Source organism: Ochotona curzoniae, unplaced genomic scaffold (assembly GCF_017591425.1).
Source record: "Ochotona curzoniae isolate NIBS_2020 unplaced genomic scaffold, NIBS_Ocur_1.0 contig_3437, whole genome shotgun sequence".
Classification (NCBI taxonomy): domain Eukaryota; kingdom Metazoa; phylum Chordata; class Mammalia; order Lagomorpha; family Ochotonidae; genus Ochotona; species Ochotona curzoniae.
In genome coordinates, this window is record NW_024465862.1 from 388,170 (window position 1) to 412,763 (window position 24,594).

Sequence of the window (24,594 nt, forward strand, 5' to 3'; positions counted from 1 at the left end):
TTATGAAGTCACGTGGCCTGGCCAGCGGGCCCAAAGAGTCTGAGAAACGTAACCAGGAAAGAAACATCAGAAAAGAAAAGAATGTGCTACTCACTGGCTTTGCGGCTAAGAAGTCGGTAGCCACACAGCTGCTTTGGTTGTATTTTAATTCGGATTACCCCAGCCATGATGGCCAGCAGGCTGGAGTGCAGGAGTGCAGACCGCAGTCCGGGCCTGCACTCTGCCTGCACCTCCTCCCACGGCCGCAGATGCAGCACACCGGTCAGACACCAGGACAGGCTGTGCTGCAAGCCAGGCACGCGGGAGGGGCGCCTTGGGCTGCCCGCGCCCCGCACTGGAGAGTCTGCGTTGGAGCCCCGCTCTGCTCACACAGACCCTGCGTGGCAGCAGGCGACAGCTCACGTCCCCTAGTCCTTCCAGGTACTTGGGAACTGAACCAACCGGTGGGAGTGAGTGTACGCTGTCTTACCTCTCAAAAATAAAATTTTAAAAGCTGTGCCTCGGGAGGGCCGTGAGCAGCTTCTCCGGAGTCCTGGTGGCGGCCACTGACCCTGTTCCCCGCTGGCTGGGTCGGGGTGGCGGTGTCAGAGTGCTGCGCAGTTCAGCTCACCCGCGTGCAGGAGCAGGCCGGATGTTCCCGGAACCCACGTGAGCACTCTGCCGGCATGACCACCTGTGGGGCTTCACTGGGCACCGGGATGCCAGCCCAGGGAGACGGGCCAGATCAGAAATACTTGGTACCTTACACCCTACACTCACAGGTGGTCCCAGGGTGGGGGCGGCACAGCAGTCTTCCTCCCCCTCTTGCATATTGATGGCTGGTGGCTCCTTTGATCTCAGAGAAGGGTCCCCATTGCAGGGTGGACACAAGTCCCTTTTACAGCCACTGAGACAAAAGGGAGAGGATGTTGGGAGCTTCTGGAAGAGGTTTCCTGCAGCTCAGGCCAGCCCACTGCTTGCTTGCCTGCAGGCCGCCTGGCCACTGTCTTCTGACCAGGCCTGCAGCTGCTTTGCCCAGAGTGAGGCCCGGAGCACATGTTCACACAGCAGCGACCCCTGCAAGGCCAACCCCAGGCACAAAGGGCTTTCCTGGTTCTCCACGTGAAATGCCATCCCAAGCTCCCCTGACCCAAGCAGTGGCTTCCCTCAAGTCTTAGAAAACCTCCTCCCTGGGAGAGCCATTTCAAGGGAGGCCGCCTGCCTTCCCACCTGCTGAACTTTGCCCTCATGCTCCTTAGCCACACCGTATGGACACGGAAGAGCAAGAGGCTTGGCCTGAAGTCACAGCCTGAGTGACAGAACCTGCATCCGAGTCACTTTGCTAATGACACCTGCTCAGCCTAGAGATTCCCACGGACCAAGCACTTTGGACTGGCCCGTCACCGGGCATCTTAGCTCACGGGTCCAGGACAGAAGGTGGGAGAGGAGCGCTGTGAGCTGACTAGGCTACCTGGGTCACTGTGTGTGTACCTGCAACACCTCTCATCCTTGTTCCCTCGAGGCGTTGGTCCCGAGGTACAGACCCTTTGAAACTGCTTTCCAGTTCATGCTGAACAATGCCTGAGCAGCAAGGTGGGGGGCCTTAGCTAAGAGTACCTCCCCCCCTCAGTGCCAGAATCCATCACTTGCCCTGGAAAGCCTTAGCTACGGGTCCTAGACACAAGGCGCACTCACCACCGAAGCGCTCTGGGGTGCAGGGTGCTCCTGGGAACCTCACAGCACCGAGAGGGGTTAGGGGGCAGCGGCTGGCTTTTGCAGGGGAGGGGGCCACGAGAGCTGAGGGACGCGGCCACAGCCTGTAGCACCACGGCCCAGTGAAGGGGTCCTAGCAGGCTGGGTGTCTGGGGCCTTTCCCTCCTTCCCCTGGCCACGCCTCTCCAGTGAGGGCAATATCAGGGGCAGCCGGACCCAGGGGACGCACCCGCGCCCCAAGACTCAAACTCGGGCAACGGTAAAGCAGCCCAGATCTCTGCAGGGGGAGAAAGCTGGAGTTAGCCAGGAGAAAACGCGCCCGGGCCGGCCGCGGACAGCACGGGGCCGACGAGGGCGGTGCCGGCGCCGTCTACACCCGGCGCTGGAATCCGCGCCGGAGCGGAGGGGCGGGGACGCAGGCGGCGGGGGTCCTGCGCTGTCCCGGGCGCGGGCGGCCATCCCCACCTCGACGTGCCCGTCCAGGAGGCCGCGCGGGCCGACGGCGCGGCGCCCTGCGAAGGCCCCTCCACGGCGGGCGGCTGGGCGGGCCTGGGCTCGGACGCCCGCCGCCCCCGGTTCCCGCCCCCGGTCCCGGGGCTCGGCCCGCCAGGCCCCGCCCCCCGCCCACGAGGAAGTGGCCGCGGCGGCGCGCGGGGCGCAGAGCCGGCTCGGCGCGTCGACTGCCCAGAGTCCGCGGCCGCGGCGCCCCGAGGTGAGGGGGCTCGGGCCGCCCCGGGGCGGGGGAACGCGCGCAGCTGGGGCGCGCGGGGCGGGAGGCGCGGTCGGGGCCGTCTGGAAGCGCTGCGGGCCCGGAGGAGGGAGGAGGCGCGGGCGGTGGCGGCGGCCGAGGGGCGCGCGGGACCCTGCGCCCCCCAGGTCCGTCTGTGCTGCCCGGCCGCGCGCCCCCGTCCCGACCCCCACGCCGTCGCTGGGGTGGCCCCGTTACTTCGGGCCGGCGGGCCCCACGCCCAGTCACTTCCCCTCCATCCCTCGAGCCTTCCGGGTTGCAGCGGCCGGGAAATGAGCTGGCGCCCCCGCCCCAGCGCAGCCGAGCCCGTGGCCCGCAGGGGCCAGGTCCGAGGGGCTCCCCAGGCTGACCCTTCCCTTCCCCGCGGCGCAGGGGGCTGCAGGACACGGCCGGGTGGGGCGGGCGCGCGGGGTCGGTGGCTGCAGGAGCCAGCGGTCGGGAGAGGTTAGGCGTGCCCTCCACCCCGCCCGATGCTATTGAAAGTCTCGCGGACCACGGGTAAGGAGTGCCCGCTGCTTGCTTCACTGGTTGTCCACCTTGGCCAAGCCAGCCCCGCTCGGTGGGCCTCACCTTCCCCATCTGGAAAATGGGGGCCTTGGCCATTTGGGAGGCTCCAACGCGGTCACGTCAGGGGTCGTAGTGTTGTTAATTGTTGCTGCCATTCTGAAGGCCGCTGTGGCTGCCCGGCTGGACTTGACCTCCTGACCCCCTGGGGTTGGGGGCCGAGCCCTGAATTGCCGTTTGGAAGCTGTGTGAAGCGGAGCCCCCCTTGCTTTCGCCTGAGTCTGGGTTAGGAAGTAACTTGAGAACCGGGTCTTTTCTCATCCTGCGTGTTCATCGCAGGGAGTAGCCGCCTGGAACCTTCCACCCTGGCCCTCTTATAAAGAAGGCTGTTATGAGCAAGAACGCCATCCAAAAAAAAAAAAAAAACACAAAGTTTGTGAGGTTTCCCCACAACCCCACCAGCACTGAGTTTTATGTTTAATTTTTTAACTTGTGCTTTCATCTGGATGACTTGAACTGGCAGCTGTCTGGTGACTTGCGGGTGTCTCTGCACTTTGCCTGGCTTGGAAGGGTTCAGGAGCAGGGTTGGGGGGGGTGGCCAGAGCTGCTCCCCCCTTCCTTGGGGTGGGGGTTCCAAGCCACAACAGGAAGTTGAGTAAGCACTTGCTCCCTGGGAGCCTCTGAGCTGGGCGGGGACTTCCCGGAGTAGCCTCCTTACAGGCAGTTCCTGCTTGGTTTGGGCCCAATGCAGCCGCCAGGCCTCTGGATTCAGACAAGCTCAGCAAAGCCAGGCCGGCAGGACTACAGTCCGCCTTCCTGGGGGATGGTACCAGGTGGGGGGGAATGTCGACCCAGCACCTGCTTGGCTGGTTTTGGAGGGGAAGTGAACTTTCCACTGTGAATCCCAGATGGGACCTGGCTCTCTTCTCCCCCAGCTTGGGGCCTCCCTCAAACCTGGTCAGGAAAAAAAAAAACAACTGAACACCTCCTCCCAGTACTGCAACCCCATCCACGTACCCCTGGAGCTGGCAGCGTGGTCCCTGGAAACTGTCCCCCAAGACTGCATGAAGAGAGAAGGCATGATCCAGCTGTGGAATGGTTCTGCTCATTGGGGAACTTCTGTTCACACATAGAAAGCAAGCTTTGTCCCCCATCCTGCTCCTACTGTGTCACTTCTGCATGCCTCACTCTCCACTCCTACCCTCTGCCCACCCTGCAGATCCAAACTCCTGGCATGGAACCCTGGAGGAAATGACCTGGGCCCCTGTCCTCCCTCCTCCCCACTCCAGCCCTGGGCACAGGCTGTGTGGGAGGTACCCTTGCAGAGTACAAGGAGAACAGCTCCAGGCTGGCATGACTGGGCTGGGAGCCAGCTGGGGAGACCGAGCCTGTGTCCATTTGCCCCCCACCACCCTGTCCTTCCAGAGTATTGGACACAGTGGTGGAAGGGGGCTCCCCAGAATCCCCTCCTCTGGTTCCTCAGTGTCAAGGAGGCCCGAGAGCCATCACCATGTGCCAGTGCCCTAGGAGGCCTGGAAGGCTGGCAGAGCAGCGGGCACAGAAGCTGCTTCCCAGGCCTGGCCATGGGGGACAACCGTCCTGAATCCCAAGGCTGCACTGGCTGTAGCAACAGCTCGGCGCCTTGCACTCCCACTTCCTCTGTGGCTCTGCAAGTGGGGGCTGGGGAGTTGTGGCGGAGCCTTGCACAAGAGGTGCAAATGGGGAACTGCAGTGCGCACCCCTTCACCTCACCTCTGCCCTTTTAAGGTGCGGGCTCAATTTCAAGTCATGCTCCAATATGATTGGCAGATAGATGCTGCCGGAACCTCCTGCTCTCCCCCCCCCTCCCCCCCCGCAGAGCCCCTGTGTGCACCAGGAAACAGGGCTCCCCAAGTCCCATGGGGACGTGTGGGGGCTGCTGCTCCAGCTTCCGCCTGAGGCTGATGACTGGTGCTGGGAATTTGGGATCTGCCCCCACCTTGGCCCCCAGTGCCTTCCGCCTGGGCTGCCTGCAGCTGCAGGGTGGTGGAAAGGCGGTTGGCCTCCACTGGGACTGGGTGTTACCTGGTGGTCTGTTCCCACCCAGGTGGGCCAACTTGGTGTCAGCAGTGTTTCCTTTCCCTGAGTCTTGGCCTCCTGTGTGGGCAGCCCGAATCCCCATCAGCCTGCTGGGCTGGTGGAGCGCTCTGGGCCAGTGATTCCAGAGACCCCATCTCCAGTTGGTTTTGTAGGGGGAGTCTGGGATGGGTGTGGTAGAAGGTGTGTGCTTGGTGGGCGGCTGTTTGAGGATTTGGTGGGATCTTGTTCTGGGCAAGGGGAACTGTGCAGGCATGTGTGTCCCATGCTACCCGCAGGGACTTGGCATCCGCTAGGGGTGGGCAGGCTTTGTGTTGCAACCTTGGCTGCCAATCTAGACTCCAGCAGCTGGTGATGGGGCTGGCTGTACCTCAGCCCTTCCCCCTCACAGGGGTCTCTGTAGAGAAAGGTGGGTCCAGGGATTCCAGCAGCACCCAAGCCAGCTCTTGAGGGTGCCCACTGAGTAGCTACCAGCCTCCTCGGGCATCCATGGCTGCCAGTGCAGTCCCAGCCCCGCTGCAGCTGAGGAGCAGCCTTCCAGGATGTCGTCCTTGGGCACACACACACCTGCCACATTCTGGCGAGAGGGTGGAGGAGCTGGACCCAGGCTTGCCCAGAGCGCCCTGGGCAGGTGGGAGGTGGAAGACAGTGGTGCTTAGAGCTGCTCTAGGAACCTGGGTGGTGGCTCTTAAGACAGCTGTAATAAAGACTGATTATCTCTCAGAGCCAAGCATGCGGGCCCTGGGGGCAGAAACCTAGACAAGATAGAAAATGGGCGGCTCCACCCAGCGGGAGGGAATCGGCTCTCTGGCTGGGGCTGCAGTTCTCAGGCAGTGGTCAGGGAGCGGCAGGTGTGGAGCGGGGAGGGAGCACATCCTGTGGAGGTCCAAGGCGGAGTGTCCACGTGCGCCAGGACCAGCCAGTGGGGAGTGCTGGGCTTCACACTGGGAGGTGCTGTGCCATGGTCACCTGGTAAGGGCCAGGTGTGAGGATGAGGGGAAGGTATCTAGTTCCCCTTCCCAGACAAGGAAGTTCAGAGAGGGCGGCCCACCTGGCGAGCAGTGTCCTGGGTCCCTGTGTCTGGAAACTCAGTGGTGCAGGGGGTGGGGGGTGGACACACTGGAGGAAGTGACGCATGCCCTGGGTCCTTCTGAACAGGAAGAACAGGTGCATATTGGTGGAGCAGAGGGAACATGCAGGTATGAACCATGGCTACAGACTAGGCCTCGAAGGTGCGCTGGACTCGACAGGGCGCACGTGGACACTCCCTGCACTAGCAGGAACAGCACGGTCAGGGAGCCAGAGACTGGCCAAGGACAGCAGTGTGCTGAGTGGCAGGGTATTGGCTAGCCCAGAAGGAGCAGCTGGGCCGGGACTGGGTGAGGGTTAAGGGGCATGGTCAGGCCATGGGATGCATCTCCACACTCACATCGCAGGGCCTCTCTGAAGCACAGGGGCTGGTCGTGGGGTGTTGCCGTTATGCTCAGCTGCCCTCTGTGGCCCACCCTGGGGTCTCCCTAAGACACACACACACATACCACACCACTCTCCCAAGGCCTGCACCTCCTCCCCAACACAACACAACACACCACACCACTCCCAAGGCGTGCACCTCCTCCCCAACACCGACACACACACACACCACACCACTCCCAAGGCGTGCACCTCCTCCCCAACACCGACACACACACACACCACACCACTCCCAAGGCGTGCACCTCCTCCCCAACACCGACACACACACACCACACCACTCCCAAGGCCTGCACCTCCTCCCCGACACCGACACACACACACACCCACACCACTCCCAAGGCGTGTACCTCCTCCCCAGACACACACACCACACCTCCAAGGCGTGCACCTCCTCCCCAGACACACACACCACACCTCCAAGGCGTGCACCTCCTCCCCAGACACACACACACCACACCTCCAAGGCCTGCACCTCCTCCCCAGACACACACACACCACTCCCCATTCTCCCAAGGCCTGTACCTCCTCCCTGACACACACACACCACCCCCCAATCCCTGCACTTCCTCCTAGTGCAGCTGGGCCTGGTGTGGAAGGAGACTGGGTAGGCAGATGCTCTAGGGCTCGCTGCACTGTAAGAGCTTTACCCATTCAAGGCACAGGTGATGGGGGGCCAGGCAAGCGTGCATCCTCACCTCCAGAACACCTCCTGCTCCTTGCTCCCAGCAGCTTGCTGGGAGCACTTCCACCTCACCGGGAGAAACTGAGGCCTGTGGGGTCCCAGCTGCCCTGCCCCACAAACTGTGTGGCCCAGCAGCCTCCAGGAGTGTCTGCCTTCTCTTGGGTACAGGAGCTGAGCTGCCATGGCCTACCACAGCTTCCTGGTGGAGCCCATCAGCTGCCATGCCTGGAACAAGGACCGCACCCGTGAGCTGACATGGGGGGAAACTTGTACCCCTGGGGGGTGGTGCTCCTGGGTATCTCATGGGCCCCACAGCCTGGGTCTACCCTGGGGACAGGAAGTAGATGGGTGGGTGGTCTTGGGAGGAGCTGTGAGGCCAAGGGGAAGGGAATGGGGCTGGAGCCTTAAGGGGTCAGCAGGAGCACGTGGTGCAGAGGGACAGCTGCCAGCCGGAGAGGAGGGATGAGAGGGCCTGGGGTCATGAGGCCAGGGCTGGGTAGTCCAGGTGGGAGCCAGGCAGGTAGGGAAGGGCAGTGCAGTCAGGTGCCCACACCTCCTCGCCCACTGCCCCCAGAGATCGCCATCTGCCCTAACAACCATGAGGTGCACATCTACGAGAAGAGCGGAGCCAAGTGGAACAAGGTGCACGAGCTCAAGGAGCACAACGGGCAGGTGACAGGTGAGTCGGGCTGTGTGTGCACACGGTGTGAGGCAGGGACGACCCTGGTCACACCGGCTGCAGGCCCGGAGGGAGCACTCTGTCTTACAGATCCAGCAGCTCAGCATTGCCCAAAGCTGTTCTGTCCTTGATTTTGTTGAGGACAGCTTGGAGGAGCTGTGAGACCCTGCACTGTCCCCCTTGAGTCATTCTAACGCTGGGACCCAGTACAAATCCCGCACACTGGCTCCAGGCAGCTTCCTTCGGCTCAGGGTGCCCCCTGCCCCTCTTCCCCACAGGCATCGACTGGGCCCCAGAGAGTAACCGCATCGTGACCTGCGGCACAGACCGCAACGCCTATGTGTGGACGCTGAAGGGGCGTACGTGGAAGCCCACGCTAGTGATCCTGCGTATCAACCGGGCTGCCCGCTGCGTGCGCTGGGCCCCCAACGAGAACAAGTTTGCCGTGGGCAGCGGGTCCCGGGTCATCTCCATCTGCTACTTCGAGCAGGAGAATGACTGGTACGTGGGCCACAGGGCACCCATGAGTGGGGGGGGCTGCCTGTCACCGCACCCATTTTACAGATGGGCTGAGGAAGGCCCCATCCAGAGCTCCCACCCCATGCTGTTGAAAGGCAGAGGCCAGGGATCTAGGTCTGGGTCCCCGCACCCCGTGGCCAGCACAGTTTAACTGTGTGACCTGGTGAGGCAGAGTCCCTACCTCCGGGGAACCCACTCCAGGGCCCTGGGGAGGCTGAGGGCTAGAGTGCCTACCTGCCCATCTATGTCTGTGCCCATCCAGGTGGGTGTGCAAACACATCAAGAAGCCCATCCGCTCCACCGTCCTCAGCCTGGACTGGCACCCCAACAACGTGCTTCTGGCTGCCGGCTCCTGCGACTTCAAGTGCCGGTGAGCTAGGGCCCTTGCACCAGCATGAAGCAGGGACTGGACAGCAGGGGGCAAGTCCTCTCCCAGGCCCTTGGGAGAGCATCAGTCCCATGGGTGGAACATCAGCAGGCTGTGGTCCTTCACCTGTTCACACTAGCAAGGCCCTTCCAGGCCCTTGGTGGCTCCCTCCCCTCTCGTTTCCTGGCTTGTTGGAAGAATGGGTGGGTGTACTTACTCATGCTGTGGTATGGAAGAACCCTGCTCATAATCGTGGGGCCTGTTCTGCCAGTTTCCAGCTGCTTCTCCCTGCTGGGCCCCAGGCACAGAGTGATGCCTTTCTGGGTAGGTAGACACTGGCTTTGTGCATCCGGCCATGTCAGGTGGCTGGGGTCGCAAGGTTTCTGTGACGGAGTGGAGGATGGAGTAGCAGGAGAGGGTAGAACCAAGGCAGGTGGAGCCAGGAGGAGGGATGCCTGGGATGAACTAGGGGACAGGACATCCCCCAGTAATAGTCATGGATGGGTCAGGTCAAATTTAGGTTCCTTAGGGCTATAGGGGCTCACAGGGCTTTCTAAGTGGGAGATCACTTGCTCCCCCTTCCCCATGGTACAGAGGGGGCACCCTGAAGCCCAGAAGTAGCAGGTCTGGAGACAGACTACACAGCCCACTGCCCCGACTGCTGGTGAGGCTGCCTCACTGGCCAGCTCTGGAAAGTGGTCCTTTACTGACCTTTCCCGGCAGGATCTTCTCAGCCTACATCAAGGAGGTGGAAGAGCGACCTGCGCCCACCCCGTGGGGCTCCAAGATGCCCTTTGGGGAGCTGATGTTTGAGTCCAGCAGTAGCTGTGGCTGGGTGCATGGTGTCTGCTTCTCAGCCAGCGGCAGCCGTGTGGCATGGGTCAGCCACGACAGCACAGTGTGCCTGGCTGATGCTGACAAGAAGATGGCGTGAGTGGATACTACCCAGGGTGGGGGGCTGTGGGCCCAACCAGGGTGCAGGGCAGGACACCGAATCTCTCTCCCCCTCAGCGTGGCCACACTGGCCTCCGAGACACTGCCGCTGCTGGCTGTCACCTTCATCACAGACAACAGTCTGGTGGCTGCGGTAAGGAGGCCCCGTGGGCAGCGGCTGGGTACAGCCCTGGTCGGTCCCTCCTACATGAGTGGGACACGGCTCTCCTTGCCCACTCTGTCCAGGGTGGGTTACAGAGGCCAGGCAGAGGTCAAGGAGTGCAGCTCTAGGCTCCCCTTCTGTGTCCTTGGACCTCACCTGCTGAGAGCGCAGGGGGCACCTGAGGCAGGAGCATCCAGCTATGGGGAGGCCTGCCTGCCAACCCCATTGGACAGGACAGGACAGGGCACTCCAATGGCTCCTCCACCTGCTACAGGGCCATGACTGCTTCCCGGTGCTGTTCACCTATGACGGGGCTGCAGGGACACTGAGCTTTGGCGGGCGGCTAGATGTGCCCAAGCAGAGTTCACAGCGTGGCCTCACAGCCCGTGAGCGCTTCCAGAACCTTGACAAGAAGGCGAGTTCGGAGGGCACTGCCACTGCAGGTGCCGGCATCGACTCCCTGCACAAGAACAGCGTCAGGTGAGAGCGGGGTGGCTGGCCGGTGAGGGCAGGTGTCCAGAAGGCTCAGCTGTGTGAGTGTAGCTCTGACGCCTCCACAGCGGTGTCAGGCTGGAACAGGGCTGCTTCCGGCTCACTATCAGTGTGGGATCCAACAAATAAAGCATCAGTGCTGGCTGAGCAGTTATCCTTGGGTTTTCTAGGAGGTGGCAGGGCAGCCGTAGCTGGGGGCCAGTGATAACTGGCATGCTTATCCTGGGCAAAGGATCCCTCCACACCTTCCCGAGTACTTATGGTGGGACTGGCAAACGGCCCCTTTAAAACTCCAAAGCCATCAGCCACAGCTGCCCACGCCATTCTTTCAGTTCTTTTGCCCTGTGTCCTGCAGTCCCTTCTGCTTTCCCCGCCCCCTTGTGCCATTGTTTTGATTGCTCTGTGCCACCACTGCTGGTGTTCCCCAACCAGATGTCTAAGCCTATGGTCATGTTGTCCCTGGCTGGACATGCCCCTCCTCACACGCACTGGGCTCCCCAGTGGAAGTGGGAGGTGCTGTGGGACCTGGGAGTGGTGAATCCTTCGTCCTGTCTGCAGCCAGATCTCAGTGCTCAGCGGAGGCAAGGCCAAGTGTTCCCAGTTCTGCACTACAGGCATGGATGGTGGCATGAGCATCTGGGATGTCAAGGTGAGGCTTCCTGCCAGCCCTGCTCAGCCCCTCCCCTCCCCGCCTCCCTGCTGGCTGCCCTCAGTGCCACTCTCCCTCTAGGGATGAGTTAAGCCCGGGTCAGCTGAACCCCACAGAGTAGGACCCCGGGGCTAGGCCATCCCTGGGATGAGTTAAGCCTGGATCAGCTGAACCCCACAGAGTAGGACCGAGGGGCTAGGGCATCCCTGGGGGGTAGCTTAGGCCCAACCTGTCCATTCTGCTTCCTGCAGAGCCTCGAGTCAGCCTTGAAGGACCTGAAGATCAAGTGACCTACAAGGCATGCTGCCCGCGTCCCTCTGCTGGGAACGGGGATAGTGAGCATGTTAGCAGGCTAGGGGTCGCTTTACTGGGTATTGCTACGGTCCCTGCGTGGGCACCTGTAGGCTGTTCCCTCAGAAGGGGGGGTTAGGGTGGGATGCCTTTGTTGCCTACTCAAGTGTGTGCCTTGTCAAAGATGCTTTTGTTTATTGTCAAGCAATGCCCCCAAAGCACTATGCTGGTCATGAACTGCTTTAAGACATGGAGGTAGTAAAATAAAATAATTAAAGTATAATGTGGATATGTTTGCCTGTTGGAAAGGAAAGGCTGGTTTTTGCCAGGCACCAGTCATTTATTTTGCCTGCTTACTAACAAAATTGACTCAAGCCCAACCACAATGGGTCCATCACTCCTGCAACATAACCCTAGGCCCGCCTGGAAATGTCTTTGAGTAACTTAGCAGTTAGACTTGTTAACCTCTTGGGACCATGTAAAAAGATGTTGGTCAAATGAAGACCCCTCACGGAGGTGTGCCGAGTAGGACCCCTGGGGGATTCAGGAGGGAAGGCCAGAGCTGTTTCCACAGGTGTGAGGCCTGATGAGTCCCTGGCCACTCTCGCCCCAGACCCCCTACTTGGCTCAGGCATCACAAAGACTCCCCAGCCGAAGGCCAGTCCCTGCACCCTGCTAGGGGCTGCCTGATGAAGACCACCCTGCCTCAGCTGCGTGTGTGTCCTGCACCTTGCCAGCACACTGCACCACGCCTTGCTGGGTGAAAACAGAGCCAAGAGACAGACTGTAGAACAAGGACTATGATAATGTCAAGTTTAATCTGCCAAATATACAAGTTGACTTTGTGGAGCATGTCTTGCCTGGGTGCTGCACAGTAAACAGAGGTTCCTTGAAATGATTCATGGGTAGGGTTAAGAGTGGGCATGGACCCTGGCCAGATGGGTGGGAGTGGAGCAGAGAAAGGCTGAGCGGAGGGGCCTGAGTTGGAGGGGACTGGCCAGGGATAAGCCATGGTCTTCAGGGACCTATGGTCCCAGACTTCTGGACAAACAGCCCCTCTGAGTGAGCACCCAGGCAGCACAGACCAGGGCCGGCTGTCAGGTCTGTCAGCAGCTGCCTCTGGCACAACCGCCCACTAACGTGCATCTACCAGACAAATGGAAGCTCTTCTTACCCCGCCTCCCTGGCACCCCTCCCCCCAACAAGGGTTCTGATTTCTAAAAACAGCAAAAACATTCAAATGGTTACATATGAGATGCTGTCCTGCATCTTTTTGCCTCAAAACAGCAGCTGCCCCTCCCCCCGCCCCCACCGATTTCTGTGCCAAGATGAAGAGGCGGCCCCAGGCTGTAAGGGGCTGCTGTAGTAGTGCCAGGCACAGGGCAGGCGAGACGGAGCGGTCCGGTGGCACGGCCTATCTGCCCAGCATGTCCTCCCACAGGCTGCGCTTACTTGTTCAGGGACAGCGACTGCATTCGTTTTCCTGACAAGGTCGCGTCATCTTTTGCTGAGGGGTCAGAAGAGCAGGAGTTAGAACAGAGCACTCGGGAACCATCCCTTCAAAAGGCTTCATAGTATGGCAGTTAGCTTGGGGGAAAGAGAAGGAAAAGACCCAGGAAGGGGCTAGGCTGGCTGATGTTAAGGTGGCTGTCACTCCCCGTGGAAAGTTGCACCTGTACAAAAGCCCAGGGCACACAGCCCAGTGAGCAGATGGCTCTTTCTCCACAGGCCTCGCCAACCTCACCCTAAAGCTTGGGGTGTGGGAAGCACAGCGGACCAAGCAGCCAGGACAGTGAGCTGGTGTGGGTCACAATGCTGCCAAGCAGAGCATCTCCTTACTGTCTCCTGGTGAGAAGGGCAGCGGGGGCCCTCCTGGACCCCCAGGAGGAAGGCTCATGTGTTTCACTACAGCCACCTTGGCCTACAGGAACCCTCACTACCTCTGACCTGGAAAGAGCATGACACTTAGGCTACCCCTTCAGGCCCCCTCCCAGGTGACCCAGCGCAGGTCACCTGAGTCTCTCACGCCTCAAGGCCGCCTAGTGCCGGAGTGTAGTGAGCACAGGCCCACTGAGGACAGCGCTCCGAGGTTCCAGCCACCCCTGAGCGCACGAGGCCATCGGCCCTCCTGGCACCCCTTTCCTCCTGATGCACAAGGTGGCCTCCGAAGGACGCACTGGTCAGGCAGCTGCTACTCCTTATTCCTGCCCATCCCACAGGCCGGGACAGAAGCGCTGGGCTTGGTGGCCTGCCCAGAAACAGTGCAAGGCTTACCTTTCCTCTCTTCCTCTTTCTTTCTTGCTGCCTCTTCCCGCTGCTTCCGGATAATTGCCAGTCGGGCAAGGTCAGCCTTGGCTTGCTCTGTCTTCCCAGCCAAATGCATTTTCATGTAACGCTCTTTTGCTTTCTGCTTTTCAATTTCTTCTCTGTTTGGATAAAATGAGGTCAAAAGGCATGTCTTCCCCATACTGTCAGCCAAGCTGGATGTGGAGTCAGAATAAAGGCCAAGCACTTGGGCCTAGGGCCGAGGGAGAAGAGGGCACACTGGCCGAGGCAGGGCCCTGGCTTCACATGTCCCACTGGACGGCCATTCACCAAACATGCAGAAGGAACAGGCCCAGATGGAAGCCATGACCTTCAGAAGGAGGAAGTGAAAATGCGCCAGGTGGCCATGGTGAGAAGGGGACCAACCAAGAGCACTGTGCGTCCCAGAGAAGACGCAGAGGTTAGGCGCAGGAAACCTTTCAGTAAGTGGATCACAAAGGGTCTGGCACCATGGGCAGCATAGAGCTCCTGCCTCTAACACCAGCACCCCACATCCCAATGCCAGTTTGAGTCTCAGCTAATCTGCTAGGCTACCATGCTGGGCCCAACAGGGTATGTTCTTAAGACAGCTCAGATGTGCAAGCAGTTGCCTCCCAAGGAGGTAAGTACCTATCAGCTGGGGCTAGAAGCAGAAGTTAGATTCCCACAGAATGAAAGTATTAACAAATCACCCACTTGGCAGAGATGGGTGAGGGTTTTTAGAAGGAGGAGAGAGGGATTAGGCCTTGCCTCTGCAGCCCACGGGGCTAAAAAGATTCAGAAACAAGACAGGTGGGCATGGCTCAACCCGCTGCACGAGTGAAGAGAGTACGGCAGCACGGCAGTTCCCGCCCAGCAGGCTGCCTAGAGGCCTGCAGGGCCCCTGTGTGAAGGCCAAGTGCCAGGCAGGTGCCAGCCTTTACAGTTATCTCTGCAACCCAAAAGGATGGGCGCTGACCCAGGAGGAACAGGAAGAGTAACAGAGAGTTGTCCAGCTGCCACACAGATGGGACCAGGTCCCCTGTGCTCTGGGAAGGCCAGCCGCGGCCCAGGCTGCTAGGTTTCTGGGGAGGGGATTCCGAGCAGTCAGTCTTTGCAGCCTCCCATGATGCCCCAGCTCACAGCCCACCTCTGGGGTTTTCACAAACACATCCTCAGCTGTCCTGGGGTCTGCAAAGGATGGCTGACAAAATTCCTTGAAGCTGTCAGGAAACAAACCAGACCCTCTTCTCCAGCAGCATTCGGTTTCCTGTAAGCCCTGAGGTCACCTGGTATTCACCCAAACTCAAGGCGCCACTGGCCATATGCTAAGCATTTCAGTACTTAATCTTGACCCCCCACCCCCGGTGGGTCATAGCTCCCGCATAGTCCAGACATGAGGGTCGATAAACTGGGCAAAGTAGCTCCAATGGCTGGCTAATGTGTGGGTTGGTTATGGAAGGGGGCAAACTGGGCACGTCCAAGCAAACCTTAGCTCACAAGCAAAAATAGAAATCAGGATGGAGCACAGGTCATGCTGAGCTAGGCTCTTACACTAACTGGTCTGCATGAGCTAGGGATGCTAGGCCACAGAGTCTAAGGCAAAGGGCAAGACAGGTGAGGGGTTGAGTCAGAGCAACCACTGGCATGCATGCAAGCTATGGCTGGGAACAGGCATGGTTGGGGAGCTAAAGGGACACCCTAGCTGGGCTGAGATACCCACTGAGGAGTGCGGAGGCTGGAGTAGGGGCTGCGTTCTGATCTGGATACGGCTGCAGTCTCACTTGGCACAAGTATGGACTGGGACTGGATGTACCAAGCCAGGCTAGACTTCCAACACCATCTGGTGCTCTGGAGGACCAGGGTAGATATGGGATGGACTAGGCTAGGTCTCTGTCTGTCCCTACTGAGCCATGTGTGAGCTGTGTTTGGGTATGGATGAGCCTTGGCTGGGTTGAAACATCCAACAGTAAGAACCAGATTGGATTAAAGGCCAGTCAGGAAAGGCCACTGTTCCTGCTACGACAGGAGGTGAACTGAGTAAGGCTGGCTCATGGACCCCCTGGTATGTGCAAAATCTGGCACTGGGAGAGGTTCTGATGGAGGAGCCTGGGCAACTCCTCTGGCAGGACATAGTCCCTGCAGCCAAGTGCAAGAAGCAAGATAGAGAACAGCCCAGAACAGGCCATGGAAAGTTTCCCAGTGGCATACATTTGGCATGGGTCGGGGGCAGACCAGGCTGAACCAATTCACATCATCCACTGGTGAATCTGAGCACCAAAAGTGTATGTCAGGACAGGTTTGGTCATGACACAAACCAGTGCACATTACGGAATGCCAAGGTGAGGTGACCTGTACCAGATGTGGCTGCAGCTTCCGAACAGCACACATGAGAACCAGGGAGACGGGGCGGAGCTGAGGGGGAATGTGGGCTCCCCTGCTGGACAATCACTCCCACTGGAGAGTGTGGGTTGGAATGGGGCAGATCAGGCCAGGCAGGGCTACAACACCTGTGGGCCTCATGTAAGCTGGATCAGGGAAAAGCCAGTTTGGGCTGCCTGTTCCGACTGGTGCAAACAAAAATCAGAGTGGCTGAGGGTAGGTAGGTAGGGCTTTGCTGCAGCACCAGCTGGCAGAAGCTGGCATTGGGGGCTTGTAGGAGGACATTGTGACCCTAGAAGGTCAGTGAGCACAGGATTACAGTTGATTGGATAATATTTGCATGAGAACAACCGAATGGCTGCCTTTTGTATACCTGATTGGATATCATTTGTATAAGAACAATTGAGTGGACAGTATGTGTGTGAGAACACTTGGTGGAAAATACAAGACAAAAGGAGTTCCAGACAAAAGCTTAGAAACTGTTGATGGGTTTTGTTGATAAGCTCAATACTTCCTCCCTTATCCCATATGACCCTCAGTGTATAAAGTCTGATGCCACTAATAAACTTCAGCTTTGACCATCAGTCAGGGTCCACACGTGTTATTATCGGCTCCGGCTCCGTGCACCAAGTCCATCACTGTGGGACAGACAGGCTAATTGTGTCAAGTTAAACTACAGAACCACCTGGAGAGTGCATATTCTGGGAGTGGGAATGGCCTAGAAGGGAAATAGTGGGCTCCTCCCTCTTGGGTTACCACTCCCACCGGAGAGCATGAAAACCAGGACAGGGGCTGGGATGGCTAGACAGAAAGGCACCTGCCAGCATGTGTATGGGCTGGATAGTGGAGCTGGTTAGGTGGACCTAGGCTTCAGTGCACATTGACATGAATGAGAGCTGAATGGGATGTGGGACAGACTGGACTAGTCTGCTGCACATACAGGCAAGCACGGGAACCAGGGCAGAGGGAGGGCCTAGTGGGGGTTATTGTGGGTTGCTCCGACTAGGCTGCAGCTCCCACTGGTTTATGTGAGGGCTGAGTGTGTGCTGGGCAGAATCAGGCTGGACTGCAACACCCATTGGTTCATATGGAAGACATGGCTGGAAACAGAACCAACCCAGCAATTGCAACCACCAGCTGATTGGGGCAATGGACTGTGCTGGGCCCTGTACTTGTAAGTACACACAAGAATTAGGTCTGGGAACACCTCAAACAAAGTTTCTTTTGGGGATCTCTCCAATCAAACTGCCGGACCCAGAACCCTAACCATGAAAAGAAGTGCAGGTTTCATGGTCTGCCATGGAGTGCAAGCGCCAGACCCGAGCCTCCTTAGAGGCTCAGACGGAGCAGTGGACAGCATAACCAGATGCACATGGAGGATATGGCAGTCTATCAGAACCTACAGAAGATATCTAGCACCACAACAGATGACAGAATCAATCAATCAACTACCACAGCAAATGGAGGCTCTAAGATAGACTATGTCAATCAGTGGATTCTGCACCGACCTGATCGTGCTTGGAATGGCAAGATTGGCAGCAATTCATAATTGTTGAACTATCAAAACCACTTGAGCCAGACCCTGGGAGCATGCCCCACATCAGGGACCTGGGATGGGTGGGAGACTAGGTGGAGCTTCTCCCTTTATCTCCCCCTTTACCCCAGATACAGGGAAAAAAAATGTGAAAATAATAGAATTACCCACTTTCCTATAGCCATTGAACCTTTGTACCTTAATTATGTAAAGATTGTCCAAAAAAGAAAAAAGAAAAAAAATCTTGACCGCCCTCCCCCAACCACCAAGGTGTCTCCAACGCCACCATCACCCAGGACTTACAGAGGCTGTGGCAGCTGGCGGAGCAGTGCAGAACCCCCCTGCACTAGGCTGGCAGAGTCCCCCTCAGTCCCTTCTCAATCCCATGGCCACACTCCATGGAAGAATGCAAGCTTGCAATGGTCAGGGCAGGCCAGGTAAGGTAAGGTAATGGGCAATTATTTCAAGTGTAACGCTTTGGTGTTGAGCTGCTATTCCACCTTCCCTGACACTACCTATTTACTGATGAAAACGCTGTGGGGGCAAATATGTGTGTTCAGGAAACTACTGTGAAGCCTTTGAGGAATAAGATGGAACAGGAATGAACAAGACAGGGCAGGATTCAGTCCAGTGGGTAAAATGCCAGCTAGTATGCCGCATCCCACATCAGAGCATCTGGGTTGGAATCCAGCTCTCCCACCTGTAGCTTCCAGCTAATGGGGATCCTGAGAAGCAGTGATGGCTCAAGTTTGGGTTCCTGTCACTAATGTAGGAGATCTGACCCCTACTGTGGGCATTTATGGAGTAAACCAACATACAGACACCTGTACACTATGTATCTCTTCTGAATGGAAAAACAACAAAAACCAAAAACACCACAGCTAAAGCCCTTACCAAGCCATGAGGAACAGGGTGCCCCAGTACCCACAGGTCAACCCCCAGACACAAGGCACTGCCAGCAGAACTTACCGTTCTCTCCTGGAAAGTTCTTTTGGCCCATCCAGATCCAGTTGTGTGACCTTTTTGGTTGTTTGTGCCACTCGGTTGGGGTTCTCAATGTCGATGAGCCCTTCCACGCCTTTGCGCTTTTGCTAGACAGAGTGAGAAGATGGTTGTTCGAGTCTGGGTCCTGCAGAACCCCTGAAGGCCACCCCAACATCTCCCAACAGCCCATCTGGACGAAGACAGACTCAGTCTGCGTGACACCCAGTCCTCGTCCCAGGCAGGGGACAGGGTTCAGGAGTAGCATCACCAGTATGGGAAGGAGAGACAGGAGTGTGTGTGACCGCAGCTCCAGCAGCACCCAGCCCCAGAGGGGACAACCTGGCAGGCGAAAAGAACCCCAGCTCAACTCCCAAGCGCTCAACAGAGCTCCACCCTCACTTGAAGGTCGCCTCCAGGGGCAGTTTTTCATGGAACCGGATGTCTGACCATCCTAGGATGCAGTGAGCCAGACACATATGTTCTTGTGAGCAATTCCAGCTCCAACCTGTCAGTGGGGCAGCAACTGGAACCTCACAATGAGTGATCAGCGAAAGTCTGAGAGCCTGGAGCCTGCACCTCCTGCTTCCTTTGTGCAAGTCCTGAACACACTCTTTCTACACAGCACGTCTGGTCAGCTGCAAATCCTACAAATTCTAGCTTTCCTCTTTAGAGGACCAGGGAACCAGCTTCCAATGTCTGTCGAGCTGCCCACTCCAGAGCTCCACATACCTGTACCCTACGTGGCTACAGTTTTGTCTCTGCTCAGATGCCTGACCCTGGAAACTTCAAGAAGACAGAGCTGAGATTTCCCCCCTCCCAGCCTGCTCCTCCCCTCAACCCTACACACAACTCTGACTTCTTGTTCCCTCAGCAACTCCAAGGTGTATCTCGACTCCTCATCTCCACTGCCATCGCCAACAGGGCAGTATAAGCTACAGCTTCTTAGCTAGATACGGGCTGTTATTCCCTCACTCCCACCTCAAAACCCCTACCACTCACTCACGACGGACAGCAATACCATCTCCTAAAAGCAGATCCGTGTTCACCCAGCTGGCTCCAACTTGCTTCATATCTCGCCAGTAAGTCACCTCACCACAACAGAGCCAAATACTTTACAACTATAACATGCACAGTGCCGCTCCACTTTGCTGTCTTATCTCCTCTCCAGAACGTAAGCCGTGAAGGGCAAGGCCTGCCTGTCCCACCACTGCTGACGAACCCTGGTCCCGCCCCCGTCAGACTCGGTACCTGGTAGTCATCATCTTCATCCTCACTTTCGTCAGAGTCTAGTGATTTCTTTTCCTTTTTGGGGTCACCTGCAGCCCCATCTCCACCTTCCTCTTGCTCCTCTTCTTCCTGTTTCAGAGACAGACAACCTGCATAACCAAAAGAACAAGACCAACCCCCAAGACTGTGACATTGTCCCCACCCACAGTCTGTGGGCCTTGAGACACTGAGCCTTTACAAGACCAGAACCAAGTACCATGCAGGTGCCTTCTGCTCTCCGGGCCCAGGGTGAGGGACCAAGGCTCAGCCAGCCAGGGCCATCTGGGTGAGAGGCCCATTACCCAGGGCCAGCAAGACTCAGCTGCTGGGGGAAGACCATGATGCTACTTGGCCCTCGCACCTACAATGCATGCCACCTACAGCACACAGTGCCAAATCCCACTGCCTTCCCTGGACAAATCCACTGCTCCCCGCATCCCTGCTTTCCACTCTCTCAGTCCAGCCACCCAACCTGCCCCCACACTGCCCTACTACGCCAGGTTGCCAAATCACAGCTCAGCCAACTTTTCTTCTACTTTTCCCATTCAGGACCCAGTGCAATAGCCTAGTGGCTAAAGCCCTCGCCTTACACGCGCCGGATTCCCATATGGGCGCTAGTTCATGTCCCAGCTGCTCTACTTCCCATCTAGCTCCCTGCATGTGGTCTGGGAAAGCAGCTGAGGATGGCCAAAGAGCCTTGGGTCCCTGCCCCCGCATGGGAGACCTGGCAGCTCTTGGTCTCTGGCTTCGGTCGGGCCGAGCCCTGTCTGCTGTAGCCACTTGGGAAGTCAACAGCTAATGGAAGATTCTCTGTCTCCCCCTCTTGCTGTAACTCTGCCTTTCAAATAAATAAAATAGATCTTTTTTTTTTTTTTAAAGGGGAGGAGGGCAGCATGGAGGCCTAGTGGCTGAATCCTCGCCTTGCATCCTCTGGGATTCCACATCCCTTCCAGCTCCCTGCTTGTGGCCTGGGAAAGTGAGAAAGCAGTGAAAAATGGCCCAAGGCCTTGGGACCCTGCACCTTGGAAGAGGCTCCTGGCTTTGGATCGGCTCAGCTCTGGCTACTGCAGCCACTTGGGGAGTAAACCAGTAGATGGGTCTTTCTGTCTCTCCTTCTCTCTGTATATCTGCCTTTCCAATAAAAAACATATAAATCTTTGGGGGGAAAAAAAATCCTGACACAAATCTCACATCCTCTCCTCTTTAGCATTTGCTCAAATAATCCAAGCTGCCAAGCCCTCCCAGACCAGTAAGTCAGAGGTGGCCTCTCACTTCCCAGCGCTCCTAGGGTCCTTATAGCTGTGCACTGGTCTGGTCCTGACCACGGTCCCCCGGGCTCATATCCCAGGCACGTCTTACAATATGGTATGGTGCACTGCCACCAAGGGTGAAGGAAACATGTTGGTCCCCAGCAGTGGCTGCACAAAGCACCCCAGAAACACAGCAGGCACTTGCAAGTCAGCCCACACTGATGGGAAGGGATGGACGTGTCGCTGTCACCAGTAAACTGAGTCACAGAGGTGACGTTACACAAAACCCCAGGGTAATGAACAGGACTGTGAGGTGTAGGGAGGCAGGCCAGGAGCTGTGCTGGCTGGCAAGCAGTCCGTGTGGCTACAGCAGGCTTTGGGGGCTGCTGGGAGCTCAAGCTGCAGAGGAGCAGAACCTGGGAAGGTAGGCAGGCACACGTGAGGACCAAACCTAGCGACCCACCAGGGCAGCTGCTGCCGAGCGGGCCCAGTTCATTCTGACGCCTCTGACCACCGCTGTCTGTGAGGGGCCCACATCTGCAGCTCCCAGCTTTCGCCGCCCTCACCCCCATCCTGACTGACCCCGGTCCCCTGCGGCGGCCTGGGCAGGCACATACTCACCCGAGCCTTCTGCTTCTCAGCCTGCAGCTGGGCGTCGATCTCCTCTGGGCTCGTGTACTGCCTCACCCGGCCTTTGTGGCCCCCCTTCTTCCCTGCAATGGGTAGCACTTTAGGGTTGAAAGAGGCGAGCAGCTGCCCTGACCACCCCGAACTCCAGAAGCTCGTGTCCTGCCTGGGGGCTCTGGATTTCTAGCGACCCCTCACCAAGCACCACCCAAGCCTGTGCCTCCTCCACCCTCTCGTGTCCAGGACACAAGGAGCAGCTTGTGAGCAACCAACACCACACCACGCTTGTGCTAGACACAACTTCCCACAAGCAAGACCCGAGGGGAAGGCACGGGGAGGGAGTGTCACAGAGGAACTGGCCACATTCTGTGGTCCCTTCAAACTCAAAGAGGGTTTGGATGAAAGCAGAAAGATTTGTAACACACACACCACCCCCTCTGGTCACTACGGAGCCTTTTTACCTGCAATGTTCTGTCCCGGCCATGGACTCACTGGATCCTCAGAACAAGCCCACAGTGCAGGAGTCACTGCCGGTCCCACTTGAGAGACAAGGAGACTTCTCATCAAGCACAGTGCCCCACCACTCCCTGGCTTTGTGACTGGGACAGATTTCCAGCCCCACGGAATCAAGTAAAGATGCTGGAACAGCACCCTGGCACTGGACAAGCCTAACAAAAATGCTTACAGGGCCCGGCGTGGTAGCCTAGTGGTTAAAGTCCTCGCCTTGCATATGCTGGGATCCCATATGGGCACCGGTTCTAATCCCTGCAGCTCCACTTCCCCTCCAGCTCCCTGCTTGTGGTCTGGGAAAGCAGTCAAGGACGGCCCAAAGCGCTGGGACCCTGCACCCATGTGGGAGACCCGGAAGAGGCTCTGGGGTCCTGGCTTTGGATTGGCGCAGTTCCGGCCATTGTAGCCACTTGGGAAGTGAGTCAACGGATGAAGATCTTCCTCTGTCTCTCCTCTCTGCATATCTGACTTTACAATAAAAACAAATAAGTTTTTAAAAAGCTTTACAAAGACTTGTCATTTTCTCAAATAAGGGACACATAAGGGATACATCACAGACCCCAGAACCAGGATAAAATAGTTCATATTCCTCTCAAGTCTATGGCAGAGAGAAAAATGCCCAAAGCCCACGAGGAAAAACAAAGAAACAAAAAAGCCAACCTTCTGTGCTTGGAGTCACAAAAATGACTGGCAACAAATGAACGTGAAAAGGCACTGTGCTACAGCCTAAGCCACAGAAACGCCACCAGTCACCGGAAGGCAGCTGGTCTCACAGCAAGGTGAGGGGCAGGGGATGCTGCTGGGACGACAAAGGCCCAGCCTCCAGGCCCCCTGGCAGCTCTTCGGGATGCTGGGGCCATCTTGTTTCCTGGGCGTCCCTGGCGACTCACTGCTCTGCGCTCCAGAGACGGGAGCAGAGCCCCTGCCTCCTCTGATTTCCTGGACGGCAGCTGCAGTGCTGTAATTGGCCTGCCGCAGTCCACGCCATCCTTTTCTAATGACTGCTTGGGCTCCCACGGGGATCTGTGCTCATCAAAGCCCTTCTCCGACGGGCCAAGCCAACAAAAAGCAACAAAACAACCACTACAGCCTCTCCTGCCCTCTTAATGGTCCAGGCAACAAAAACCACTCCACACTGGTTGGGCCCGGCTCTCACCCCACACCCTTGAGTTCAGCTGGGTCTACAACAATGCTCACCAGAGGTAGATTAGAAAAGAAATAAATACATTTGCTTCACAACACAATGGACACAAGAGTAGAAATTTCACACTCTGCATACCATCCTGTTTTCTTGAGCTTATCAAATAAGCGGGACCAAGAGGGGATCTAGATGGCCCGTCTGCCCCCAAAAGCTTTCTTTACACGAGTCAACAAAGCCAAGATTGTTAGTGGCAAATCCACATTGATCATTTTCCATTCGCAAGCCCCGGCCTCGGCGCAAAGCACCCAGAAGGCAGATCCTGGGACTAAGAACCCTTAGAAAAGAGGAGGGGACAAAGCCAACCGGCATGGATTCCACGCTTAAGTTAGTCAAAGCCTTCCAGCTACCGATGCTCGGGCTCTGAGGGGTCCGTGCACTCCCGCCCACTCAACACCTGTTCTCCGCCAGGGAGCCAGGCGTCCCCCAGGGGCCCCCGAAAACCTCGCCCAGCTAGCCACAGTCCTTCCCCAGGGCCCAGAAGCAGCCCCCGGGCACCGGGCAGCGCGCTCCCATCTGGGTTAGGAGGTGAGGCAAGCCGGAGAAGCAGCAGAGAGCGCGCGTCCAGCCCGATCCTAACAAAGAGCGGACCTCGCTCCACGGCCGAGGCAGGCGGGACGCGGTGACTCAGTCACCCCCGCGACCAGCCTGCACAGGCGGGACGACACCCCAAGCCACCCCGATCGCCTGAGCCGGGTTTTCTCCTCCTCAGAGCCCGGTGGGAGCGGCTGCGGGCCACCTCGGTCCTTTGGGCTGCCCCCTCCCGGACAATCGGGCGGCGAGGCCCAGCACGCCCGGCTCGTTCCAGCCGGCGCTCGCCGGACGGCACCCCCGCACGCCCGGGCCCACGCCGCTGTCCGAAAACGCCCGCGGGCTGAAGGGGAAGCCGGAGCCGGACGCGGGCCGCCCTCCTCGAGGCCCGAGGGCCACGCGCGCCCGCCCCTCACCTCCTTTAGGCATCGCGGCTTCAGCGGCGGCGGCGGCGGCGGCGGCGCCTCGAACTGACACCGGAACCGGAAACTGCTTCGGCTCGACCTTCTTCCGCCCGGTCGAGTCGCCACTCGGCGCGCGCCGCCACCGCCGCCGCCGCCGCCGCCGCTCCGAGAGCCGGGACCTTGCGGAGGCCTGAGCGCGAAGCCGGGCTGTCCACGGCACTGCCTGAAATCCAGTCTCCCGTGCGTGCGACCGGGCAGCAGCGTGCCGAGTGTCTTCATTGCTCGGTGACGGCGTGGCCTTGCTTGATAACCACTCCACTAGGAGTGAAGGCGAAAGGCAGTGACAGCTCCGGA

General features: G+C 58.3%; 2 protein-coding genes across 3 annotated transcripts; one reads left to right on the plus strand and one right to left on the minus strand.

The window, feature by feature from the left end:
* Positions 1 to 2,318: 2,318 nt before the first annotated feature.
* Positions 2,319 to 11,554, plus strand: ARPC1B (actin related protein 2/3 complex subunit 1B). 2 transcript variants are annotated; one of them, XM_040980366.1, is made up of 11 exons: positions 2,319 to 2,404; positions 5,998 to 6,003; positions 7,347 to 7,423; positions 7,753 to 7,857; positions 8,136 to 8,358; positions 8,639 to 8,746; positions 9,467 to 9,673; positions 9,755 to 9,830; positions 10,114 to 10,319; positions 10,890 to 10,980; positions 11,232 to 11,554. In XM_040980366.1, the coding sequence occupies exons 3-11, from the start codon at positions 7,360 to 7,362 to the stop codon at positions 11,268 to 11,270; spliced, it is 1,119 nt and encodes a 372-aa protein (XP_040836300.1). In that variant the 5' UTR covers positions 2,319 to 2,404; positions 5,998 to 6,003; positions 7,347 to 7,359; the 3' UTR covers positions 11,271 to 11,554. The 2 variants fall into 2 exon arrangements, with proteins under 2 accessions (XP_040836300.1, XP_040836299.1); XM_040980365.1 differs by lacking the exon at positions 5,998 to 6,003 and having other exon boundaries at positions 2,325 to 2,404.
* Positions 11,555 to 12,070: 516 nt separating this feature from the next.
* PDAP1 (PDGFA associated protein 1) lies at positions 12,071 to 24,364 on the minus strand. Its single transcript, XM_040980367.1, has 6 exons — positions 24,253 to 24,364; positions 21,592 to 21,683; positions 19,703 to 19,810; positions 18,440 to 18,561; positions 13,546 to 13,697; positions 12,071 to 12,778 (listed from the first exon to the last, which is right to left on the minus strand). The coding sequence occupies exons 1-6, from the start codon at positions 24,263 to 24,265 to the stop codon at positions 12,720 to 12,722; spliced, it is 546 nt and encodes a 181-aa protein (XP_040836301.1). The 5' UTR covers positions 24,266 to 24,364; the 3' UTR covers positions 12,071 to 12,719.
* Positions 24,365 to 24,594: the final 230 nt, after the last annotated feature.